This window comes from Protopterus annectens, chromosome 14.part0 (assembly GCF_019279795.1).
Source record: "Protopterus annectens isolate FY-2018-M chromosome 14.part0, PAN1.0, whole genome shotgun sequence".
NCBI classification, from domain to species: domain Eukaryota; kingdom Metazoa; phylum Chordata; order Ceratodontiformes; family Protopteridae; genus Protopterus; species Protopterus annectens.
This window is the reverse complement of record NC_056748.1, coordinates 545,477,583-545,499,982: the sequence shown is the minus strand read 5'-3', so window position 1 is coordinate 545,499,982 and position 22,400 is coordinate 545,477,583. Positions and strand designations below refer to the sequence as shown.

Below are 22,400 nucleotides of genomic sequence, written 5' to 3'. Positions count from 1 at the left end.
TTCACCTGCTTTAAATGACACAGCACAAAACTGTGTTTTCCAATCATTGAGGTGAAATTGTCTGAAGAAAAGCTCACAATGTTGAAAACTGGAATGTTACATTTTGTCAGAGTGGACATTAAAGCATCAAACATTGCTTGTCCAGTTCCTGACACACATTCTGGCATATGAAGGAACCTTACTACATTTTTGCTTGCCTTTTCATCAAGGCAACCAACAAGGATCACTAACAGTTTGTCATCTGTCATGTCTGTGCTTTGGTTGATATACATGCAGAATGATGATTTCTGGCAGGTTGCTGCAGCATCATTCTGATAATGAGGTCTCAGAATGTCCAGTGCAAAGCATGCTGCTTTCTTTGCTTCACATGTCATTTTATAGAGAACATCTTGATCCTGTCCACACGTCTTCATAAATTTCAGAATATGTTCTAATGCTGCAAATGACAAGTTGTGTGTATTGCAAGGAGCGACACAAAGCTGCCTCAGCCAACTTTGTACTTGCTAAACTCTGAGGTCCAAAGAAATCCATCACAGATGTTCCAGCTGCATGCTTGCAATTCTGCCTGTGTTTCTCACTGTTAGCATGTCGTTGCAGATCATGTCGGCCACCATGATGGATTGTGAAATCCATGTTACAAGTTTTGCAGAAGGCATATTTCACTCTGCACCTGCTCATAGAAATCCAGTCAAAGGCACTTGCCTGACTTGGCTGAAAATTGTGTGTCTTCTCTTCTTTGGGGTGCAACCTGTATCCACATCCCTGTCCTCATTGTAATCTGGACAGTCTGTACCTAGCAGGTTTGTAAAACAGTGGTGTTAAACAATGACAAACAAATGGGGCTATAGTACAGAAAGGAAAATTAGAAAATCTCCTCAAAAGCAAAGGTATGAGACAATAGGCCCATAACCTACCCATATCTCTGGAAGTTTCCTGACTTTGCACCATCTCTGCTTCTTTTGTTTACTATAAATGCCTGCATGATCAGATTATTCACTTCCTTGCTTCAAAGATGACACTGTCAATCCTCTGGTGCTCACTTGCCCACCTAACCAGTGTTACAGAAGGGAAAGGTGACTTTCATGACATTCAGTACTCTTAAAGCCCCCTTGATTATATCTCAAATTCCATGCCAAGGATAAACACATCCAGCTTAACAAATGCACTTGCAACACATGATAATACTACTTGCATTTTACATTCACCACTTTAGATGTGTTCTACCCCTGTCCTACAGCCAGGTCTAGGCCTGGCAACGATGCCTAAAAAAGGTACTTAAAACCAGGGCCCTCTGTACTTTTACAAGAATGTGCCATTTAAGACATCATGTCTTGGAACAATTAAGACCAAAGAATGCAAGATATCACATCTTTAACCATGAAAAATAAAACACACTAAGCAGAGGCATACATACATATCCCAACATTTGTAAATCCTAATACCCTACTAAAATCCAAATAGCACACTAATGGCAAAAGATCTGTTCCAAAGTATGCAAAGGCTGTAGTGATACTGGCATGAATGTGCTTAGTTTCCAGTTGTGGAAACACTACTGGAAAAATGCCACTGAGTACAGATAAAGCAGAGGAGAATGAGGGACAAAAACAGACCTGACACATTATTGCTATAAACCATGAACATAACATTACATGAACCAGGAATCCAGGACGCTAAAGTTGGTTATTAAACTCCACTTTTATTTACCACACAGTTTGTTTTAGCGCTTTCATCTCTTCAAAAGAGACTTCATCAGAAACAAAAAACTTAAACAATTAACACTTTATATAGTGTTAGTAATTAATGACATCACAAAAAACTTTCAAACATTTAAAGCACTAGATGCATTTTAAAATCTGCTGTGTAGAAATCAATATTGGTAAATTTTAAAAATTTTAAGAAGCTATATTCCAACAATAGGGTAAATTTTAAACTTTAGCGTCCTGGATTCCTGGTTCATGTAATGTTATGTTCATGGTTTATCAGTTTTGGTTCATCTACATTATTGCTATAAACCTAAGGCATTGACAACATAATGCAAATTAAAACATTTTCTGAAGTTTACAACTTTGTAGTTAAGTGACATGCATGACATTTTAGACACCAGCACAGCTCAACAAATCTGGGACATACCTAGAAATAATTAGGTGCAAGCAGAGACAAATTACTGAAAACTGAGACAAGAATAGAGAAGGTGTAGTAATAAATGCTTTGAAACAAGGTTATAATTTTAATTCCTGTTTAGTGCCTATCTCAACAAATCCCAAAATAAACAGCTATTTCAAGCATGGGCATGAGTGCTATTCTAGCCTGCCATTATACCACTGAATAGCCTAGCTCAAATTCCCAGTTCCTACCTTGTTATACCACCTATTTCAGAAAAAGAAGAAAACGTTATAATGGACAAATTACTCCCAACACATCATGATTAAGTTAACTGAAATCACTGCAGCACTTAAAATTAGAAAAATCGCCATTTTCCAACATGTTGTCAACTAGTTGTGCAATGCGGTCGCTTATGCATTTTACTTGAGCAGTTCAGTGTCTTGCCATTATGAAAACACACTAAAGTTACACTCTCGAGTTCTACTAGAAAACAAAACCAGATACTTTAAAGCATCTCATTACTATAAATAACTCTCACTCATTTGACATCCATCCTGACATACCTCTCAACCTCTTAGTGCAAGAAATCTGGACAAAGCAAAACGTACTAGGGGGGCAAGCAGAACAAAAATAGAGACACTTTAAATATTGCTCTTATAAACTTAGAAAGTTGCAAGAATAACAGGATCTGTGCTAGCATACAGGTTCTCAAGGATAGGGAAATACTTACAGAGATAACTATTGCAGCTACATTTATAAAACACTTACCTCTGCTATGTAAGCAGCACCACCAGCTCAATACAATCCAGACTTCACACAGCACAAATAATCCATGGCACAAACAATGATCAGCCCCAGTTGTCCAACAAGTAGCAAAACAAAACCTCAGCCTTCTAGTGACCGATCTTGATCCTGGATACTCCAAAACAAGGTCCCTGATGTCTCTTCAGCTTGCTGACTCCTCTCCTGGCTACCGGGTCCTGACACCAGATGTCTTGAATCTGCAGTCACTCTTTCCTTCTTCCCGGTCTTTTGTGTTGTTGTTGTAAAATTACTGATTCCTGGATGTCTTGTTCAAGCCATTATTTTGGTACGAAAAGGTTTCTCAGAACATGCCTGGCCTGCATTGGGGAGCTCTCACTGGCTCCCATTCTCCTGAGAAGCATTACTTGATTGGCTCACATACCCCATTTGCAATTGGCTATAAATGTGGTGTATGAGCCAATCAAAAACCGTGGAGCACAGCCAACACTGTGTAATGTGGAAGGGCAGCAGAGCGATGCATTGGTTTGTATATCGCAATGCCGAATGGCAGTAAATGTGGTACACAGACCAATCAGAATCCATGTAGCGGAACAGAACAGTGGCTTTGCTTGTCATTAAATGCGGTGTGTTCTGCATAATCTGGAGCACTTGGATGCTCAGAGTAATTCATATGGATTTACTGATACTGAAAAAGCTGTGCCAGTAAAGAAGCTTTAGATACAAAATATCCTGAGTGCTTCTGTGTAAGTATTTTATGAGCCATTTATTCTTTTGCTGTTCTACAGCAGCCGCCACTTTGCTACTGTACTTTTTGGCCCTTGTAACCGTATAATGTCCACATTTTTCTCTAGTGTTAATATTTGTATTTCCTTTTTCACTTCTTCTAATCACCTTGTCTATGCTTTATATCAATATTCTATCAAATGTTTTTTTTTCAGATTTCCCTTCCATATTTCTTCTCTTCCTACATTTTATAATATTTAAAGACTTTTACATCCAGCAAAAAAAAAAAAAAAAAGAAATAATGCAAGTTATCTGTCTACCAATATAAATATGACAGGTGAGAACCCTATTTAATGACAATTGAGCCATATGTTTTCACTCTACAAAAATAAGTACCACTCTATGTCGATCATCTCCTACAGTGTACTAGGCAGACCCCATTCAAGTCTGCTCCTCTAGTAATGAAAAAGTAGAAGTATCTCTGAGAATCTAGTACAGCTATCACTTAACACATGTTGTCCTATGGTGAAATCAAAACATACCTATCATTAGTGATGTAATATGCCTCCAGGTATTACTACCGTTCCAGTAATATTAAAATATAGGCATTTCTGGGAATGCAGCACACTTCTCCCTCATTTATAGCCATTCCTCTTGTAATGTTAAAACACTAGCTATTCTGGTTTTCTAGTTGCCTTCACCCATTTTACACCATTTGTTCTCCCAACAGCAAAGTCCACATTCATCTACTGACTGATACTCACCAGTCTACATATATACATACGTATGTTATAGAGCATCTTGATGATTTTGTCTGATTGGCGAAGTACTATGACAATGCCAATGTAAGTCTCAAGCACACATAAGCACTCTTATTAAGCTAAACCCACAGACATGAACAGACCACCGTTCCACGATTTACACTGGAAATGGCCAAGGATGCACACATAGGAATGCACCAATAAGTGTCAGATGTGTTTTGTCGACTGGAGTTCATTAAGTTATATCAGAATGATACAGTGAATGTTTTGTGGGCATATATGTGCTGGGAAAGGAGAAAAACAGTCCAATAAAGGGTAAGTATTTATATACTTTCATTAAAAGCATTTGCCTCTATGGTTAGCACACTGATACAGACCTGTCTATTTTAGGTATGTTTTCATTTTTTTATATGCTCTTTTCTGAGTCAGTAATACACTTTAAATCTGAAATATTAGTTATTTGCGTTAAAATGACTTTTAATGGATAATACAAGAGATGGCTATCTCAGCTTGAGGAAAAGATTCCTGTCAATGTATGGTAAAAATATTTACATTTACATGTTATTGTGAGAAGAATAAATACAGATGAAGGAGATGCCATTACAGTTACAAGTCATATTTCATTCATTGTGTCTGTCTGTGTGGTTTTAATGATGGAGATTGTGTTAGCAGTGTGTGTATGTCGATGTACGTGTTTTAATCAATGTTGCATGTGTTACAAATTATCAGTGTGTGTGTATGTGTGTGTGTGTGTGTGTGTGTGTGTGTGTGTCAGTGTATGCGGTTTAATGATGGAGACTGTGTTAAACACTAGCAATGTATATTTTATGACTGAAGTTCTCGTACCTGGAACTCTTTGTTCTTGCGCAGCAGGTTAGTGCTCAGACATTGCTCTTCATCTAATTTGGTGTTCAAAGCATTTATCTCTAAATCTTTCCTAAAAAGATGAGAAGCAAACAACATCCAATAAGTACCCTTCACTTAGCAGAAACAAATGTAGTTGAGTACATGATCCTCATGAGTTCTTTTAACAGTTGATTTGTTTTGAGACTCATCACAGTACAACATGCAGGACCAAATGTGAAGGATTTTATCAATCACAAAATACACCTTTAATGTCATGTTCAAACCTACTCCCCTTTCTACTCTGTGAGGTTGATACATGTGAGAACAATATAAAAATGAAGAAAATATACCTGACACTTTACAATAGCATATGTGGTCCATGTCGCACATAAAATGAAAGAACATTCAGGATTTAAAAGATTATTGATTTACCCATACATAAATAGCTATCCCCTTCTCATTCAAATATGCACCTTTGTGCAATAATGCACTAAAACAGGGGTGTCCAACCTTTTGGCTTGCTGGGGCCGCATTGAGTGAACAGAAATTGTCTTGGGGCCACAATTAAAATATATCACATAGTTAACTCTTTCGCTGCCGCTGGTGACCAAAGTCGACCTCCTGGCTATACTGTAGGTGCATTCAAACAATGAATAAATGTAATAAATGCCTATTTGCCTTAACATTCTAATTCTCATTCTAATTCTCTAATCTAACAGTTAACTCTAACATCTTAGTTAATATATATATATATATATATATATTGTTTTTTTTTAAACAAATAGATATTCGCTACAGCACTAACATTTCTCACTGGGAAAACCACTCCAGCAGTCCAGCTACGTAATATGGCAACATTAGCAGCCGTACAATACTATAATCCACAAAAATAAGCCAACAAATTTGCAATAAATTAAAGAATTCACATTGCTGACTTAATAAAACAATTCTAAATAAGCTACAAGAGGGTCTCACCCAAACAAATGACTGGTGCCAGATACATGGCCTCAAGCTAAATGCTAAAAATGCATTATCATCCCCTTTGGGGAGAGTGATGTCCCCATAAATTATCACATTAATAACAATGTTGTAATCACGCAATCAGTTGTGAGGTGCTTAAGCACCAAGGTTGATAGAAACCTGACTTTTGACCACCATGTCTCCGTTGTACGGAAAGCTTTTTACATGGCCCATCTCATTAGTAAGGGTATCTCATCCAGGGACAAGGTGGTCATAACATCCCTGTATTCTTCCTTTATAAGAGCCATTACTGAGTGCAAAGCCCCTTCTGGCATGTGCCTCAGCAAAACACCTTGCCAAAAGAAAGACTACAACCATTTCTGACAAAAAAGTCAAAGGACTAAGTTTACATAGTTATCCAAACAGACTAAAAAGCTTCTTGCTTTCCTCTGTCTCTCATTGACCCCTATAAATTTCAGCACTGGCTTGCTTTCCAGGATAAGAAAGATCCTGCCTTAAGAGACTTCCTCCACCTCAGAAATACTGGTTATACTTAAAACGCTCACTACAAAGACCACAGTCTTCACTGCAACATAAACAAGACACTCTGTATGGACAGGTTCTTGACACAAAAACTTCAACTTCTGTAAAAAGCTCCTCTCATTATCAAACAATGTAGTTCAGCAACACGGCAACTGGATGGATAAATGTACTCCTTGAGTAAGTAGCATAGCCTTCATCAAACCGGATGGAAAATCCACATACTAAACTTTCCTAGCTGGATGGCTAAGATCTAATATTGGTTACTCAAGTCTACTTGCCCAAGAAGAGGGGCCTGTTTAACTAAGAATTCAATTTGCAAAAATATATTCAGTATACATATTCAATCTCTCTCTCTTTCTCTCTCTCTCACACACACACACACACACACACACACACACACACACACACACACACACACACACACACACACACACACACACACACACACACACACAGCCCCTACTTCTAAAACAGGCAACCTCAGTAATCACATGACACGCACTCACTGAATGAAATTGTCTGGAAGTAAAAATATCTGACTCATCCATCCAATTTCCCACCACCAAAAGGACCATCAATAAATTAGCAAACAACTGCTCAGCAAAAAGTAAATTAATAAGAAATCCATAAACTCTCTAAGATCATACTACATACTGGAGTAAACCTATAACTTCCCTCCAGTCTAAAGCAATTTGAGATTCAGACATTTTAATTTGTGCAGAAGTTATTCACAGACTGACAGTTTACTGAGCTGTCACATTAGCACTCTATGATTACATCCGATCCAATGAAGAATACCTGTCAATTCCAAAAGAATTAAAGTAGCTTAATAAGAAGGTTATTTGCAAGGTTATATGGCAGTTTATATTAGAAATAAGCAAATATATTAAAAAGGCTCTGTTTCTCGTAATTATGCTGAAATGTCTTCCAAGGTAAATACAACCTTCTGATTTAGTATGGAACCAAACCTTTCAACCTTAGAGCAGGAAATCTGGAGAAAGAGAAAAATAAAAGTGGGACACAGGCCCAAAATAGTTAGGCATCACAGACACCATTGAAACAACTGTAGCTGCAAACATTATACATCACTTATAATCTTTCTATCCCATCATTGCCAGTTAAGCATTATATGCCTCATTCAATCCTGCCGTCTTTAGCAACAAAGAAAACCATGCTATAAAATGAGAAATGCATTAAAAATAATAAATAAAACACATTGCATCCACATCCTGCAACTTCCTACCTGCAAACAACCAGAGAGCTTTCACTGAAACTAGGGCTGCTTATTTCCCAGGAATGGTAGAGCTCCCTAATTAAGTCTAATGAGATACAATCTGCCAGGATCTGGACTACCTGAAATAAATTAAATTATAGCCTGCAAATTGCAAGTGCACTTTGTTTAATTAAACTGTATTTTTAAGCCCACTTACTGTATTTTTTCAGTAACATCCCATTATCCATTTCCAGGTCTTTTTACAAGACATTGGCAGTGGTTGACTTGGCATCTTCCAGATTCCTACAGGACCACACTCATACTGCTAGCATTGTCTATTAAATATAAATATCCATGCCCTACAAAAGGCAAGAAGCTATGTCTTAAAAAATCTACTTTTGGCATGCCTAGTACCTAAGTATCAGGTTTTGAAACAAAGAAACATATTCTCCACAGTCCGTAAGTCTCCGTCTTTAATAATCATCTACTGTTGCAGCCCTCTCAACACACAAACACACACATACACAATAAAACCCACAACATTTAAAAAATGACATTGTGCCCGCAGCCCACCTGATTTGCCGGTATTGATGATCCACCAAAGCTATACTTATTGTTGACCAATCTGCCACTGCTTAGAACCCACCAATGACAAAACAGTACTGGGTGATTTTTTGTTTGTCAGAAAAAAACAATTCAACTTTATATGCTACAGTCCCACAAAGTCAATCCAGCACTGACCCATTAACCTTAGTCTGCTGTCTCATTCTTACTCCCTGGAACTGCATTGCCTTGGATGACTAATTTTATTTCCTAAGCAAAAGATACAAATTGGAAGATGAAGCAAAAATCCATACAGTTGAGAGGTATGATTTCATATTCGATACAACACTCTCTGCAGGAAAGCCACAATTTAATGAAAGTGTACTTTTAATGTAGGATGTATTTGTGGGCTAACTTATTTGTGTTCAGTAGGTAGATTGATCATCATTAGCCTCTGTGCATGTACCTCTCTCTCGATCTCTGTCATGCATACATACACACACACACACACACACACACACACACACACACACACACACACACACACACTCTTCTTATACTTTCACATACACAAACATTCTGCTTTCATGCATGTACTCACTCATTCACTCACTTGATACTTACTTGTTAACACAGGTAAGTGCTGTCCCTTTTAAAGGCAGTGACGGCAAATCCATACACTATTCCCTCTTAAGCGAGCACGCACACACACACACACACACACACACACACACACACACACACACACACACACACACACACACACACACACACACACACACACACACACACACTGATTCTTTGGCATGAAATAACTGCGGGAACACACAGATCCTTCTTTGGCGCAAAAAAATCAAAACTAGAATGGTGCTTTGGTGGATGCACACACCAAGAGAGTTATAGGTCACGGGCATGAAAAACACAAAACAAAAAAGTGTTTTGGGGCATGCGTATATTGATGTTGCAGTTAGAGGTCGGGGGCCGCATGGAAGAGCTCTGAGGGCCGCAGGTTGGACACATCTGCACTAAAACAACATGGGGCAGTACAGTTCTGTAAATAAACTAATAATAGCTGCAGGAGTCTTAGCTGTATGGGTTATATCCTGCTAAGGAAATAACAGCTGGCCACCTTCTAAAGCTTATGGGCACTTTCCATATGCCAAAACCAGTAGTCAACTTAGTTAGAGCTGACTACATATGGCTGTTTGGGTGCCAAGCCCTTCAAAGAATTCATGCCATCACAGAGAGGGAGGCTAAAGGCCTGAAAAGGTCAATGCTATGAAAATAAAAATAAGTGTCTTTACCCTGGCAGAAGACAGTTGCTATTGCAGCAGTGATAATTTGTACATGGTATATTTTGCTTATGCAACTGTTCTATATTTATCAGTAGGGTTATCACTGCAGTAGACGTACCTGTCTGGCTAATTTACCATAGCTCAGACTGACTGGGAGTAGACTTCTAAACTATCCCTATTTTGGAAGGATGTTCTTATTTTTAGACCCAATTTATCCCTTCACACAATTTTCTGAATCCTGCTGATCACATGTGATTCATGAAGCTGTCTGGTACACAAAAAAACCACAGTACATGTCCAGCATACTAGTGGGACCAATAATTTACATCCCCCTTTTTTCAGAAGCAAAATAAATGATCATATGTGGTAGAATTTTCCTATACAGTTAACGCACTGCTTCCTACAAGAATGTAGTTGTCAGGAAAGTAGAATTCCTTTGTATCCTGTAGGAGTATACTGTCTTTACAGCAGACTTCCCTGTATCCTGAAATGAATATAATTATCACTGTTTTCAAAGTCTAATTTTTAAGTTCTGATAAATGTGCCTATAAAAAAGTAAGGCAGAAAGGTGGCATTTACAAGTTGAAATGATTTGTAGAGTATGGCATTGAAATAATCATCAGCATGTCATGTGCAGAGCTGTAGTCATTAAGGAGTGCTTAGAAAAAGTTGTGAAAAAAATAGGACACATTTTCATGTTTACATTAATAATGCAAAAATAAAATGTAATACTGCCATGTTAAGGAGGATTATTTAAGTAGTAGGTATTAATAAAAATGACATTAATACAAGATGGGTAATATGAAGATAGAGATATAAATGCTCTTTTGGTAAAGCAGTTATAACTATTATCTATATTTTTATAACAAAATTCATTTTACAAATACTCTGTAGTCTATGGATGAACAAATGGTGCCACCTTGTACAAAACATTAGGGCACACAATGTTGCCACTATTTGCCATTTAAGAAAAATGGTTTTGTTAACTAACATTGTCTTGAAATATTGTGAAATTATTATTTGCATGTATTTAGCCATATCACAAAATAAAAGTATGCTAAAACCTCTTAACATACTTTTGCTTGTCCACAATAGTAGCACTTTTTGGTAAACAAAATACAGTTTTTCTTTCATACATCTGTAACATAAAATCAGCATCTTCAGATACAGATTTGATATTGACACCAGTGTACAGCCAATTGTCTACCAAAAAGATATCATATTTTGTATTTTTGTAATTCACACAATTTGTCAGATATTATAAATCTAATCAAGGGTGTCTTCAGTAGAGGATTTAAGGAAAAGCATTTAGGAAGCAAGTGTTTTCCTGGCTTGTAAAATCTCAGAATGCAAAGGAGTTACTTATCCTCTTGCTGTTTAGGATTAAATGAATTTAAGTCTACAAATTTTACAGTGACTCTTTAATAATGTGCTTATATTTTTCTATTATTTTTGTCAACTCTGTTTTTAAATGTATTTCTGAGTAATAACCCACATTCATACTGGAAGCAGGAAGAGCCATGTGGTATTTGGTATTCAAATGTTATGCTAATTAGATGTTCAGATTTCTGGCTGAATGCCCCTACCTTTAAAGGGACATTTACTTCTATTTTCATTGTCTGCAGGCTGAGAAGTTTGACTGGGAGGAGGAAGGATGTGGGTCCAGGAGCCCCTGGAGAATAGTCCTAGCAAAGCCTATGCTAAACCTGGAGAAGGAATCAAGTTAATAGTGCTTTGCAGAAGTATGCACAGATGACCGAGTTGCTGCTTCTAGATGACTTATAAAATCCAAACCTTTCCAAAAATCCACAGATGAACCCAAGACCCTGGTAGAATGAGCCTTGACCCTGTTTGGAATTGCCCTGTTGTGGATGGCATAACTAAAGGTAACAGCATAAGACAACTACTTTGAAATAGTCTGCTTTGATACATGTTGTCCCTTTTTCTTACTTTCATAGGAAATAAAAAATTGATCAGAGTTCCTGAAAGATTTTGTTCTGTCAAGATAATACCTGAGCTGTCTGTGTACATCCAAGGTATGGAATATCTTTTCTCCCTTATTTTTAGGCTCTGGATAAGAAACAGGCAGAAGAATAGATTGGCTCATAGAGAACTTGGATTCCAATATGGGCATAAATGAAGGATTAAGGAAACCCTATATTTGTGGAAAATGAGACAATGCTGACCCACCATAAGAGTTAATAACTCAGATACTCTTCTCGAAGAGGTCAGTCCAAAGACTAACACTGTTTTCCATGTTGAGAACCTCACATCAGCCTGATCAGTTGATTCAAATGGTGCAATAGTTACTTTTTCTAATTCAAAATTAAGATTACAAGGAGAAGCTACCTCTTTTCTAGAAGACTTGATATGTAACACCTATTTCAAAAGATTTTCACGTGAGATTGCATTCACTTTGTAATGGCTGACAAATGAACCTTGATGGAGGAATAAGAAAGGTCAGAGGATAGTAATCCACACAAATAATGTTGAACCAGAGAAACACTAACCCTGAATGGGTGCTGGCTCCTGTCTTGGAAAACCTTTTCCATTTACTAACATATAATTTTCTAATAGCAGGTTTTCTTGTATTCTTTAATACCAGCTGCATGTCAGAGAAAACAGGTGTCTATAAAGCACTGGGATTCTATCACAAGACAGTTGTTTACAGTTGTTTGGGGTCAGGATGTATCAGCACCCTTTGTCTTGTGTGAATGGGTCCAGTCTATGAGCTTGTGGTAATTGTCCTTGGCCATTTCCAAAAGAAGAGAGGACTAGAATTGTTTGGGTCAAAAAGGAATCTCCACAATCATCTTTGGAGATTCCTTCTGAATCTTCTGAGTGACCTTGTCTATTAGAGTTAAGGGTGAAAAAGCCTGCAGAAATATTCCTGTCCAAGGAAAAGAAAAAACGTTGGTCTTCCTGGCCTTGTTACATGGAGTCCTAGAACAGAATTTTGTCAACTAATTGTTGTGAGTGGAAGCAAAAAGATCTATTTGCAATGGTCCCTGCAGCTGGTTCAGTTCTTTGAAGGCACTCTGATTTATTGTCTAATCATTCAAAGGTTCAAAGTTTCACAGGTGGCTACTAGGCTATCAGCCCAAATGCCATTTTAAGCTTAGCCAAGCTTTCCCCAAATTTACCAAAATGTTGCTATGTGTCAGTATCCCACAGAATTTTATAAATTATGGTATAGGCTTGAGCGTATCAAACATTCACCGGGTGCCCTTGTCCATTAGTGACACAGGTGCCAAAACAGGAATAAATCTGCAATTTCATATACATTGGTCCAAGTTTAATTTGAATAGGGATAAGGATGAGCTTTGCTTCACATGGATAGGAAGCCTTTTCCAGAAGATGGAAATCTTTCAGACACATGCCTGTCCCTCCATGGTGTCCAGTTTATGTTTCACATGAGGTTTCTGTCCTTATATCTGGTATTTCTGATCTAGTTTGAGGATACGCAACAGATCCATCAGTGTGGAGTCAGAAGATGCCTTGCAGCTAGGCATAGATCTCAGTGTAGTAGTCTGCAGGAGACCAAGTACAGGGATAGGGTTTTGAGACGGTCCACATAGGACTTATTGTCCACTCCCTGTATTTTTTTTGTGAACAAACTCTGTGCTCACAGACGCTGTTGCAAGTGCCTTGTAAGGTACATGCTGAAGGGTGCATTGTACTTGATGACTGGTCTGATAAGAAATGAATACACTGGAGAAATGACCTTCTTGACCTGGATGCCATGTCCTTACAAATAAGTTGTGCAATGTAGGATGATTTTTCTCACAGCAGTAGACACGTGGTTATCAAAGTTCAGGTTACTGTCCACATACAGTCTCAGATCCCGTACCACTGGGTCAACTTTTACGGGGTTTATTATCAATGTGGTACTTTGCAGGGGTGGCCATTCTTTCCAGAGGGTACTATTATACATTTTTTCACATTGTGTGTTAGTCCATGGCTCTGGAAACAGTTGGTTGAATGTATAAGGCCTGTTGAAGGGCATTTGTGTTTTTATGGGATTCAATGACCCCACCTAGTTTTCAGTCCTCTGTAGGCTTGATCAACTAGAGCCCTTGATGTTTGCCTTGACTTCAGACAAGTAGGAACCAAAAAGAAGAAGCCAAAGCACCAAACCCAGAAGGACTCTGCTAGTAAATGTCCTGTTTGTGGAAGTGGATTCCCCTATCCAAACTTCTTGTGTCCTATCATTGCGCCAGCTATCCATCGGGTGACATATGGGTTTATGCCTAATTTTGCAAATTTCTCTCCAATGTCCAGATGAGTTATTGTGCTGAATGCTTTAGCCAGGTCGAGGTACACAGTGTGCATTCTCTTTTGCCTTTGTCCACAGCTTTAATGACCATCTTAAAGACATCCACCGGGCTAAGTAGGTATGACCTGCCTTTGGCAAAAACAAACTCAGCAGATAAAGCAAAAGTAAATCAGTAGCACTATAATAGTTAAACAAAGTACAAAACAGTAAAATAAATCTCTTATCTGCAAGGATGATGCAGGATTAGTTCAGGATCCTCTCAGAGTGTGGAAAGGATGCCAGGCAGATCGGAGCACTGTGAAATATGTACTCATTCAGTTGTTTCTGTTCCTTTCTTTTTATTTCTTGTTTGTACACACCCTAGGATGTTCGATTCTCTTTGAAAGTGAATATGCCTCCATAGTATTAGTCCTGTCGACTATATATATATATATATATATATATATATATATATATATATATATGGGTTCCATACACTAGATCGAATTTTCACTAATTCGAAATAGTGCATGGAATGCTCACTGCAGCGAAAGTGCACTTAATCGAAAATGCACTTACACGAAGTTCAGTACAACGAACGGGTGTTGTACTGAACTTCCTTGCAATACTCACGGACCTTAGGGTTAGGGCATGGGTCATAGTAAGGGGACAGCCCATAGGGCTATCCCCTTACCATGACCCGTGCCCTAACTCTAAGGTCTGTGATGACTGCAGCGCAGTGAAGGACATAGCAATGTCCTCCACTATGATGCGATAGTCACGAACCTTAGGGTTAGGGCATGGGTTAAGGTAAGGGGATGGCTTTACTAACTATCCCCTTACCCTAACACGTGCCCTAACCATAAGGTCTGTGACTATCGCACCATAGTGGAGGACATAGCTTGTTTATTTATGTTCTCCACTGTGCTGCGGTGTTTTCGGTGAAGTGCACTTATGCAAAAGTTCACTTTCGTGAACTTTCGTTCTTGTAATAGCAATCTATGTATATATATATATATATATATATATATATATATATATATATATATATATACACACATACATAGATAGAAACTTGGGGTTAAGAAATTTGAGGCTTTCCCCCAATGTGCAGACTACTATTCATCTAGACAGTTTTAACAACACAATGGTGTCTCTGTGTTCAGGGAATTGTAATACAAAGGGACATGCCTCTCAACCACTTAGAGAAAGAAATCTGGACAAAGACATAAATAAAAGTGGGATAAAGGCCCCAAAATAGGGTCAAATTTTAAATGTTGCTCTTAGAAAGTTGACAGAATAAGAGGTTTTGCATAGCATGAATTTTCTGAAGGGTATGAAGTCTAAAACTCAAGGGTGGCCACGGTGGTGCAGCAGTTAGCATTGTCACCTCACAGTAAGAAGTTCTCTGGTTCGATCCTCAGCTGGGGTGCCTTCTGTGCGGAGTCTGTATATCCTCCCTGTGGTTGCGTGGGTTTCCTCTGGATGCTCCGGTTTCCTCCCACATCCCAAAGACATGCTATAGGTGGATTGGACACTCTAAACTGGCCCTAGGCATGAGTGTGTGCCTTCCGTGGAAGGTTGGGCGCCGGGCTGTCAACTCCACACTGTAAAACTCTACTGCCAATCATGAGTGGACAGTTGACCCACTGTGGTGACCCCTAACCGGGAAAAGATGAAAGAAGAAGAATGAAGTCTAAAACTCAAATGTTTGTCGTTATTTTCTAACTTCAGTCTTTAATGATTTGCCACTAATTTGCCAGAAAATGACAATTTTATGAAAAATGGACCAAAAATATGAGGCGAAAATCTGGACATTCTGCAAAAATCTGTACAGTTGAGAGGTATGCAAAGGGAGTAATTTATATAACTAAATGCTGTGGATGCCCTTGTTTTTACTTACAAAAGGTTAAAAGAGTATTTGGAAAGAAAATTTGCAAACATTGTTATAATATAAGGAGAAAGAATGCACCTAATGCACTTTTTGGACATTGCTTAGGTTGTTTAAACTCCACGGATTTTAAGTTTGGAATACTAGAGCAGGTAGCACAGGAGAGTAGGGGAGGGTAGTAAGAAAATAGTCTGGACTATAGAGAACTTATATAACAAATGAAACTGGATGACCTCCCTGGGCTTAATGATTCAGTGTCCCTAGCTCCATTATTTAAGATGCATACAGAAAAGTGATGATATACATTTGAAATAATGTAACATTTTAATTTATTAAATATAGTTCTTTTTAACATAAATTTTTACAGTACTTTTACAATGTGATTTTTTTAGTATTTATATTTAATTTAATTAGATACTTTGTATTTGATTTAGTATTATGGCAGAGGGTTGACATGAGCATAAATTGTGATGTTTTACGAGATTGTCCCTATAAATGATTAATTTCTGGTCTTCTTAGGTTTTAAATAGGAAGGACTGGGAGTAAAAGATTTTAGTTCTGATAAAGTCCATGAAGTTCATGAAAGTACATTAATTGTTTGGTGCTCGGCTATTTTTATTTTTGGTAATAAAGCACTGTTTTAAAACTCTGAGCTGTATTCGGCACCACCACATTCTTGTTTTTTTTTAAGTTTTATCAGTGGAACCTTCACTGAATGCTCAATGATGTACCATAAAAAAAACGAGAAATGTCAGAAAATATGAGATGATATAAGAGACATTCTATGATATCAGGGTAATTTCAGAGTTATGGTTCTCTCCTGCATACCTCTTAACGTCTTTGCTCAAGAATACTGGGCATAGCCAAAAAATCAGAGACAATTTTTAAATCTTTCAATTAAAAAATTAACAAAAGAAGAGGTTTCCCATCAATAGGTATTTTTGCAAACAATAAGAAGACTGATATTGTAATGTACCTGATGGATCCAGTAAAGGACAGCACAGTGTTGTGAAATATTCTGAGACACTTCCATTTTTTTCCATCCATCCATCCACAACCCCTTTTCCCATTTTAGACATGGGGTTGAGGTGTCACTTCCACAGTGACAATCATCTCAAGCCAAGGTTTACACCAGTGGGCGGCTAGCCCTGCTGTGGTAATTCATTCACACCATTCACTCACACACACACACTCTCACTTACGGCCAATTTAGAGTGTCCAGTCCACCTACTGCATGTCTTTAGAATGTGGGAGGAAATCAGAGCACTCGGAGGAAACTCGCATGGCTGCAGGGAGGACATGCAGACTCCACACAGAAGTCATCCCAGCCAAGAATTGAACTGGAGAACCTCTTACTGTGAGGCAACAATCCTAACCTCTGAACCAACACGGTCACTATTTTTTTCAGGATATAAAATTAATGAAGATAAAACAAAGGCTATAGCTATAAACTCTGTAGCCATACATGAATTTATCCGCAATACCCATATTTATGGGGACATGATAAAATGAAGTATTTAGGAGTACTGGTTAAACAGGATTCAGTTATGGCAGCTAAGGATATGTGAGAAGAGACTAAACAAAAGATAATACAAAAACTGAGAAACTGGAAGCTCTCACTTATGGATATGAATAGCAATATACAAGGAGTAAAATGCTTTTAGACCCTTTAGTATTATACAAATGTTAGACAGCACATTTTTATCAAGCAGAGGAGAAGTTGTGGACAGTAATTAATAAAGAGTTGAATGATTTCATAGGGCAAGGGTCAAGTGGAATAAGTTTATCCTCCCAAAAGAATAAAGAGGTTTAGGATTATCTGATTTGACGAGATATTACATTCAAGGGGAGAAGGTATAATGATGAAGCAGGGTTAATAAAAGAAATAAGGAAAGAATATGGTTTTGACACAGATCCTTAAGGGGAATAACAACATTCATACAGAATATCACATTCATAAAGTAGCAGAAAATATATTAAGAACTAAGCCAACACAGGAACGGAGAAATGAGATTCTGCCAATAGGGATGACTGCAATTAGGGGTACAGACAATAGACAAGATGGGCCTGGAATTTATTGGAGGAAACTGGCAAAGGAACCAAGGTACTGGGAAAGTACAAATGTCTAAAATCTTACTATAACAGTAGATGTCTTTCTCTTCACTGTTTCAATATTCTTCACCTAAGGGATCTCCGGCCAGTATACCAAGGCCTTCAGCTCTTAAAGGTACCATACATCACATGTATGTTCCATGCACACAACATAGGGCATAAAGGTGATGTATGGATGCAGATACTCAGAACTGAAAAAGCCCCAGGAGGAGCAGGATACTCTCAGGGACAAAATAGAAACATGCATCTAGAAGGAAAAATAAAGTGGTGAGAAGGGCCCCATGGTCAGGAGGGCAATCAGAACATAGGGCAAGAGTTAGGCCAGAGGGGGAAGGAGGGAGAACCCGAATACAGCAAAAGTGAAGAGAAGGGCATCTACTGTTATGATGAGATTTTACACAACTGTATTATGTCCTTCCATATCACGTTTGCAGTGTTCTTCACCTAAGGGAGATTTCAAGAGCTGAAGAGGATTCCTGGGGGAAGGAAGGCAGAGAAGAACCCTCCACAAATCCATATAGCATAGCCCTTGTAAAGTGTGTGCTGGCCATGGAAACAACATCCAACTTGCAATTTTTAGTGAAAGTATGAAGAGAGGACCAAGTAGCAGCCTCAGGGATAGAGCTGGTATCCAGACCCTTGAAGAAAGGCACCAGAGGAGGTAACTGCCCTAGTAGAATGTGCCTTTACAGATGAGGAAAGACATTTGCCATGAAAAGAATAACAAAAGGAAATGGTCTTAGAAATCAAGGAGGAGATGGTTCGCTTAGAAACAGCCAAACCCAAAGTCCTGGGGTGAAAAGAAACAAAAAGCTGCTCAGATTTGTAAAGAAACTTTAGTTTTATCTAAATAATATCTGAGCTGTATATGCAAATCTAAGGTGTGTGAAGAACCTTCTCACTGGCAGAGTGCAGAGAAGGAAAAAAGGAAGGAAGATGAATAGACTCACTGACCACCTTGGGCATACAAGAAGGAATAGTAAGAAGAGACACCCTGCCCCTATGGAAAACTAAAAAAGAGGAATAGCCATGAGAGCCTGAAGTTCAGACATTCTCTTGGCTGAAGTAGCAGCCAAAAGCAAAGCTGTCTTCCAAGTACAATGTTGCAAGGAAGCTGAAGAAGTAGGCTGAAAAGGCCCCTGGTACTTGAGGTCCAAAGAAGACAGAAAGGGCTTCTGGGAAGCCTGATATGAGGGATGCCTTTAAGAAATTGTTTGACCTTAAACCTAGAGGAAGAGGAGGATTCAAAAGAAATTTTTGACAGGTGAGCTTTCAATGAAGAATATGCCAACCCAGCATGGAGCAGATGACACAAATAAGAGAGAACCAAAGGGACCTCCACTGATAGAGGATCCTGATAGTTAGTGGGGCACCAAACAGAAAATCTTTTACATTTGGACACATATGATTTTGTGGTTGTGGGTTTCCTGGACTCCTGAAAAATATGAAGCACATCCTCAGAAACAAGATGCCTAAAAAGGATCAAAACCCTATCACCCACATTGTCATTTGAAGAGTGGACAAGTGAGAATGGACAAGAGACCCCTTGTTTTGTGTGAGAAGATACATTCAGTCAGGTAACTTGTGATGACTGCCCCGACCAAGTGAGAAAGAAGTGATAACCAATGCTACCTGGACCAAAAGGAAGTCATCGTCAAGATTTTGGGAAAGTCCTCCCTGATCGTGTGCAGGACTTGTGGCAAAGAATGAAGGGGGAAGTAATACAGAAACATCACGTTTCAAGGAAAAGACAGGGTGTCCACTTTCCAAGTCTGAGTACTTGAGACATTGGAACAGAACAGAGGAAGTTGTCTGTTCAGGGGGGCAGGCAAAATGGACAATGTTCAGGAGCACATCTCTGTGAAGCATCCATAGTGGAAGCCATGAACCTCAAGACCATGAGAAATTCTCTGGCTGTGACAGATGCCAGAGGAAGAATGGATTGGAAAAAGGCAATTAGAGACAGAGCCTTGGGGGCATGCAGGCATGGGAACTATCTGAAGTCTGCAGAAGAGGAAAATATAACCCTGGGACTACATCAGAACTGATTTCTGGAAGTTTATGGTAAACCCCAGACTCTGTAAAAGGGAAGTAGTAAACTTGAGATCCTGAACCAGATCATTCAGAGAAGGAGCATGGATAAGCAGATCATCCAGCTATGGAAAGATCTGAATTCCTTGAATCCTGCAAAAAGCAATGACAGGAACGAGACATTTGGTGAATACCCTTGGAGCAGTAGAGAGGCCAAAGGGAAAAGCAGATAACTGAAAATGGAAGAAAGGACGAGAGAGAGAAACGTAAACATTTCCTGAAGAGGGGATGGAAGGGGATGTGAAGGTATGCATTCTTGAGACTACAGATACCAGAAACACCTGGGTAGAAGAAGAGGAAATAATGTCTGCACAGGTAACATCCAAAAGGAAAGAAACATGGGAAAAGTGTTCATCAGGAAAAGGTCTAGAACTGGTCTCTATGTGCCCTCCTTCCATGGGACTAAAAACATCCTGGAATAAAATCCATTCCCTACCTGGGTGGGAAGCATGGCTTGGATGGTGCCCTGAGCCACAAGAGAGAGAGAGAGAGAGACAAACCTCTGGGAAATGAGAGCTCTGTTCCTGAGAAGGCTGAGAAATGCCTGAAAAAGGAGGAAGGCACTTCCACACCATGAAATACCTTGACAGGTAATGGACAGAACTCAGGAATCTGAAGTGATCTGAAGCCAATTTGGGAGGTACAGGGAAAGACAGAGGAGCATGGAATCTTGACCAAGAGGAGGAGGAAGCAAACCATCAAACAGAACCAAGCTTGTCCTTGAAAGAATGTTTCTGGGCAGCAGGAGTCTGAGTAGACTTAACAGAAGGCACATGCCTAGAACCCATCTTGCCCTTGGGAGGAGGGTGAGACTGCATGTGAGCAGTGGCAAATTTGAAGGGATAATTCCTCTGAAATTTAGGAATAGGAGAAACAAAAATAGGTTTCAAATCCTGTAAGGCTTTGTCCTTGGCCTGGATAGACATGAAAAGGTCAAATGCAGCAGATCTAAAAAGGCTTTCCTTATCTAGAGGAGCATCAGAAGGTTTGTCCTTAATGTCATCAGGCAAAGCCTGGAGATGAAGCCAAGAAAAACACCTCATTCCTAATCCACAGCCCTGAGCAGGCATCAGCTACATCATAGCTGCATTTGATTGAATGGTGGCCAACTTGAGAAGTAAAACTCAGCAGTGAAAGGGACACAGCCTTCCCCTCAGAGTCAAGAAGGTCAGAAGCCACCTTAGAACTCAGAGAAAGGAAACTCAAAACATACCTGGCCATATGACTTTGGTAGATAATGGCCCCAAAGGACAAAGTGGCAGCAGTTTAAACTTTCTTGCCCAACCTTTCCATTGCCCAACTGTGCTTATCAGAAGGCGATAGCTTGGTGAAAAACAGCAACTTGGATGGCTTGTCAGAGGAGACTGACACTGCAGAAGGGTCAGCAGAAAGGCATTTATAAAGAAAAGTGCAATCCTTTGGCACTTTACAGAACCTGTCTGGTTTCAAAGGTGCTGAGAGTCAGGGCTACAGAAGCTGCTGAGAAGGTATCCAGAAGGCAGACAGAACAGGAGGAAGAGCAGATGGTTTGAGATTCTCCATCTGCAGGAGCTCATAAATTCCACTTAAAATAATCCATCATATGAGCAAAGGTATCCCCAAAGGAGAGCTCTTCCAAAGGTGAGTCTGGACTGATGGAGTCCTCCTCCTCTGAGCCATAGTCCAAGGGGGAAGGAATTTGGGAAGAATAAGCCAAAGATCCTTCCCTTGAGTCCAGAATCTCATCTGAGGAATCCAATTCCCTAGGCCTCGAGTGCAGTGGAAGACCAAGGAGAGGCAGGAACAGAGACCCCTTGAGGTGGCTTCAAGACCATCAAAGCATTAAATATGCCAAGAGTGAAATCCTGTCATTCACGCTGGGGATCCTTAACAAAAGGGAAATATGCTTTGCTTTTGTTTCCTTTTCTGTGAGATGTCCACTCAAAACAACCTAAGTGTGTGTCACGCCTGACATGACTTTATAATGACAGTGGAAATCTTCTCCCATGCTAAGATCTGAGGAATCCTCCCTCAGTCTTCAGATATAATTAGCCAAGTTTCCCCCTCAGTGTTAGGCACAGACATTTGAAAAGCCTCTGAGGACATGTGAGAAGCCAGATCCATGCTGGACTCCAACAGAGTTGTGGCAGACAAAGCAACCACCAGACAGTCCTCCAGGCTTTCACCAGCCTCAAGAGAGATGTCCGATGAATGCTGGACAGCAGTCTCATCAGGCCTTTTTCTTGGCAGACAGCTGGTCCTCAGGATGGGAGGATTCTGCCATACCACCCTGAGCCAACAACTTAAGACATTGGTTCTG

At 39.3% G+C, this 22,400-nt stretch overlaps 1 protein-coding gene across 1 annotated transcript in view; it reads right to left on the bottom strand.

Moving 5' to 3' along the window:
- The window catches only part of LOC122788697 (myosin-16-like), a 949,629-nt gene that overhangs the window by 689,197 nt on the left and 238,032 nt on the right, over window positions 1-22,400 (bottom strand). Inside the window, exon 6 of the mRNA XM_044055593.1 lies at window positions 5,199-5,289. Within this exon, the coding sequence (XP_043911528.1) occupies window positions 5,199-5,289 (91 nt within the window). The remainder of the gene's footprint in view (window positions 1-5,198; window positions 5,290-22,400) is intronic.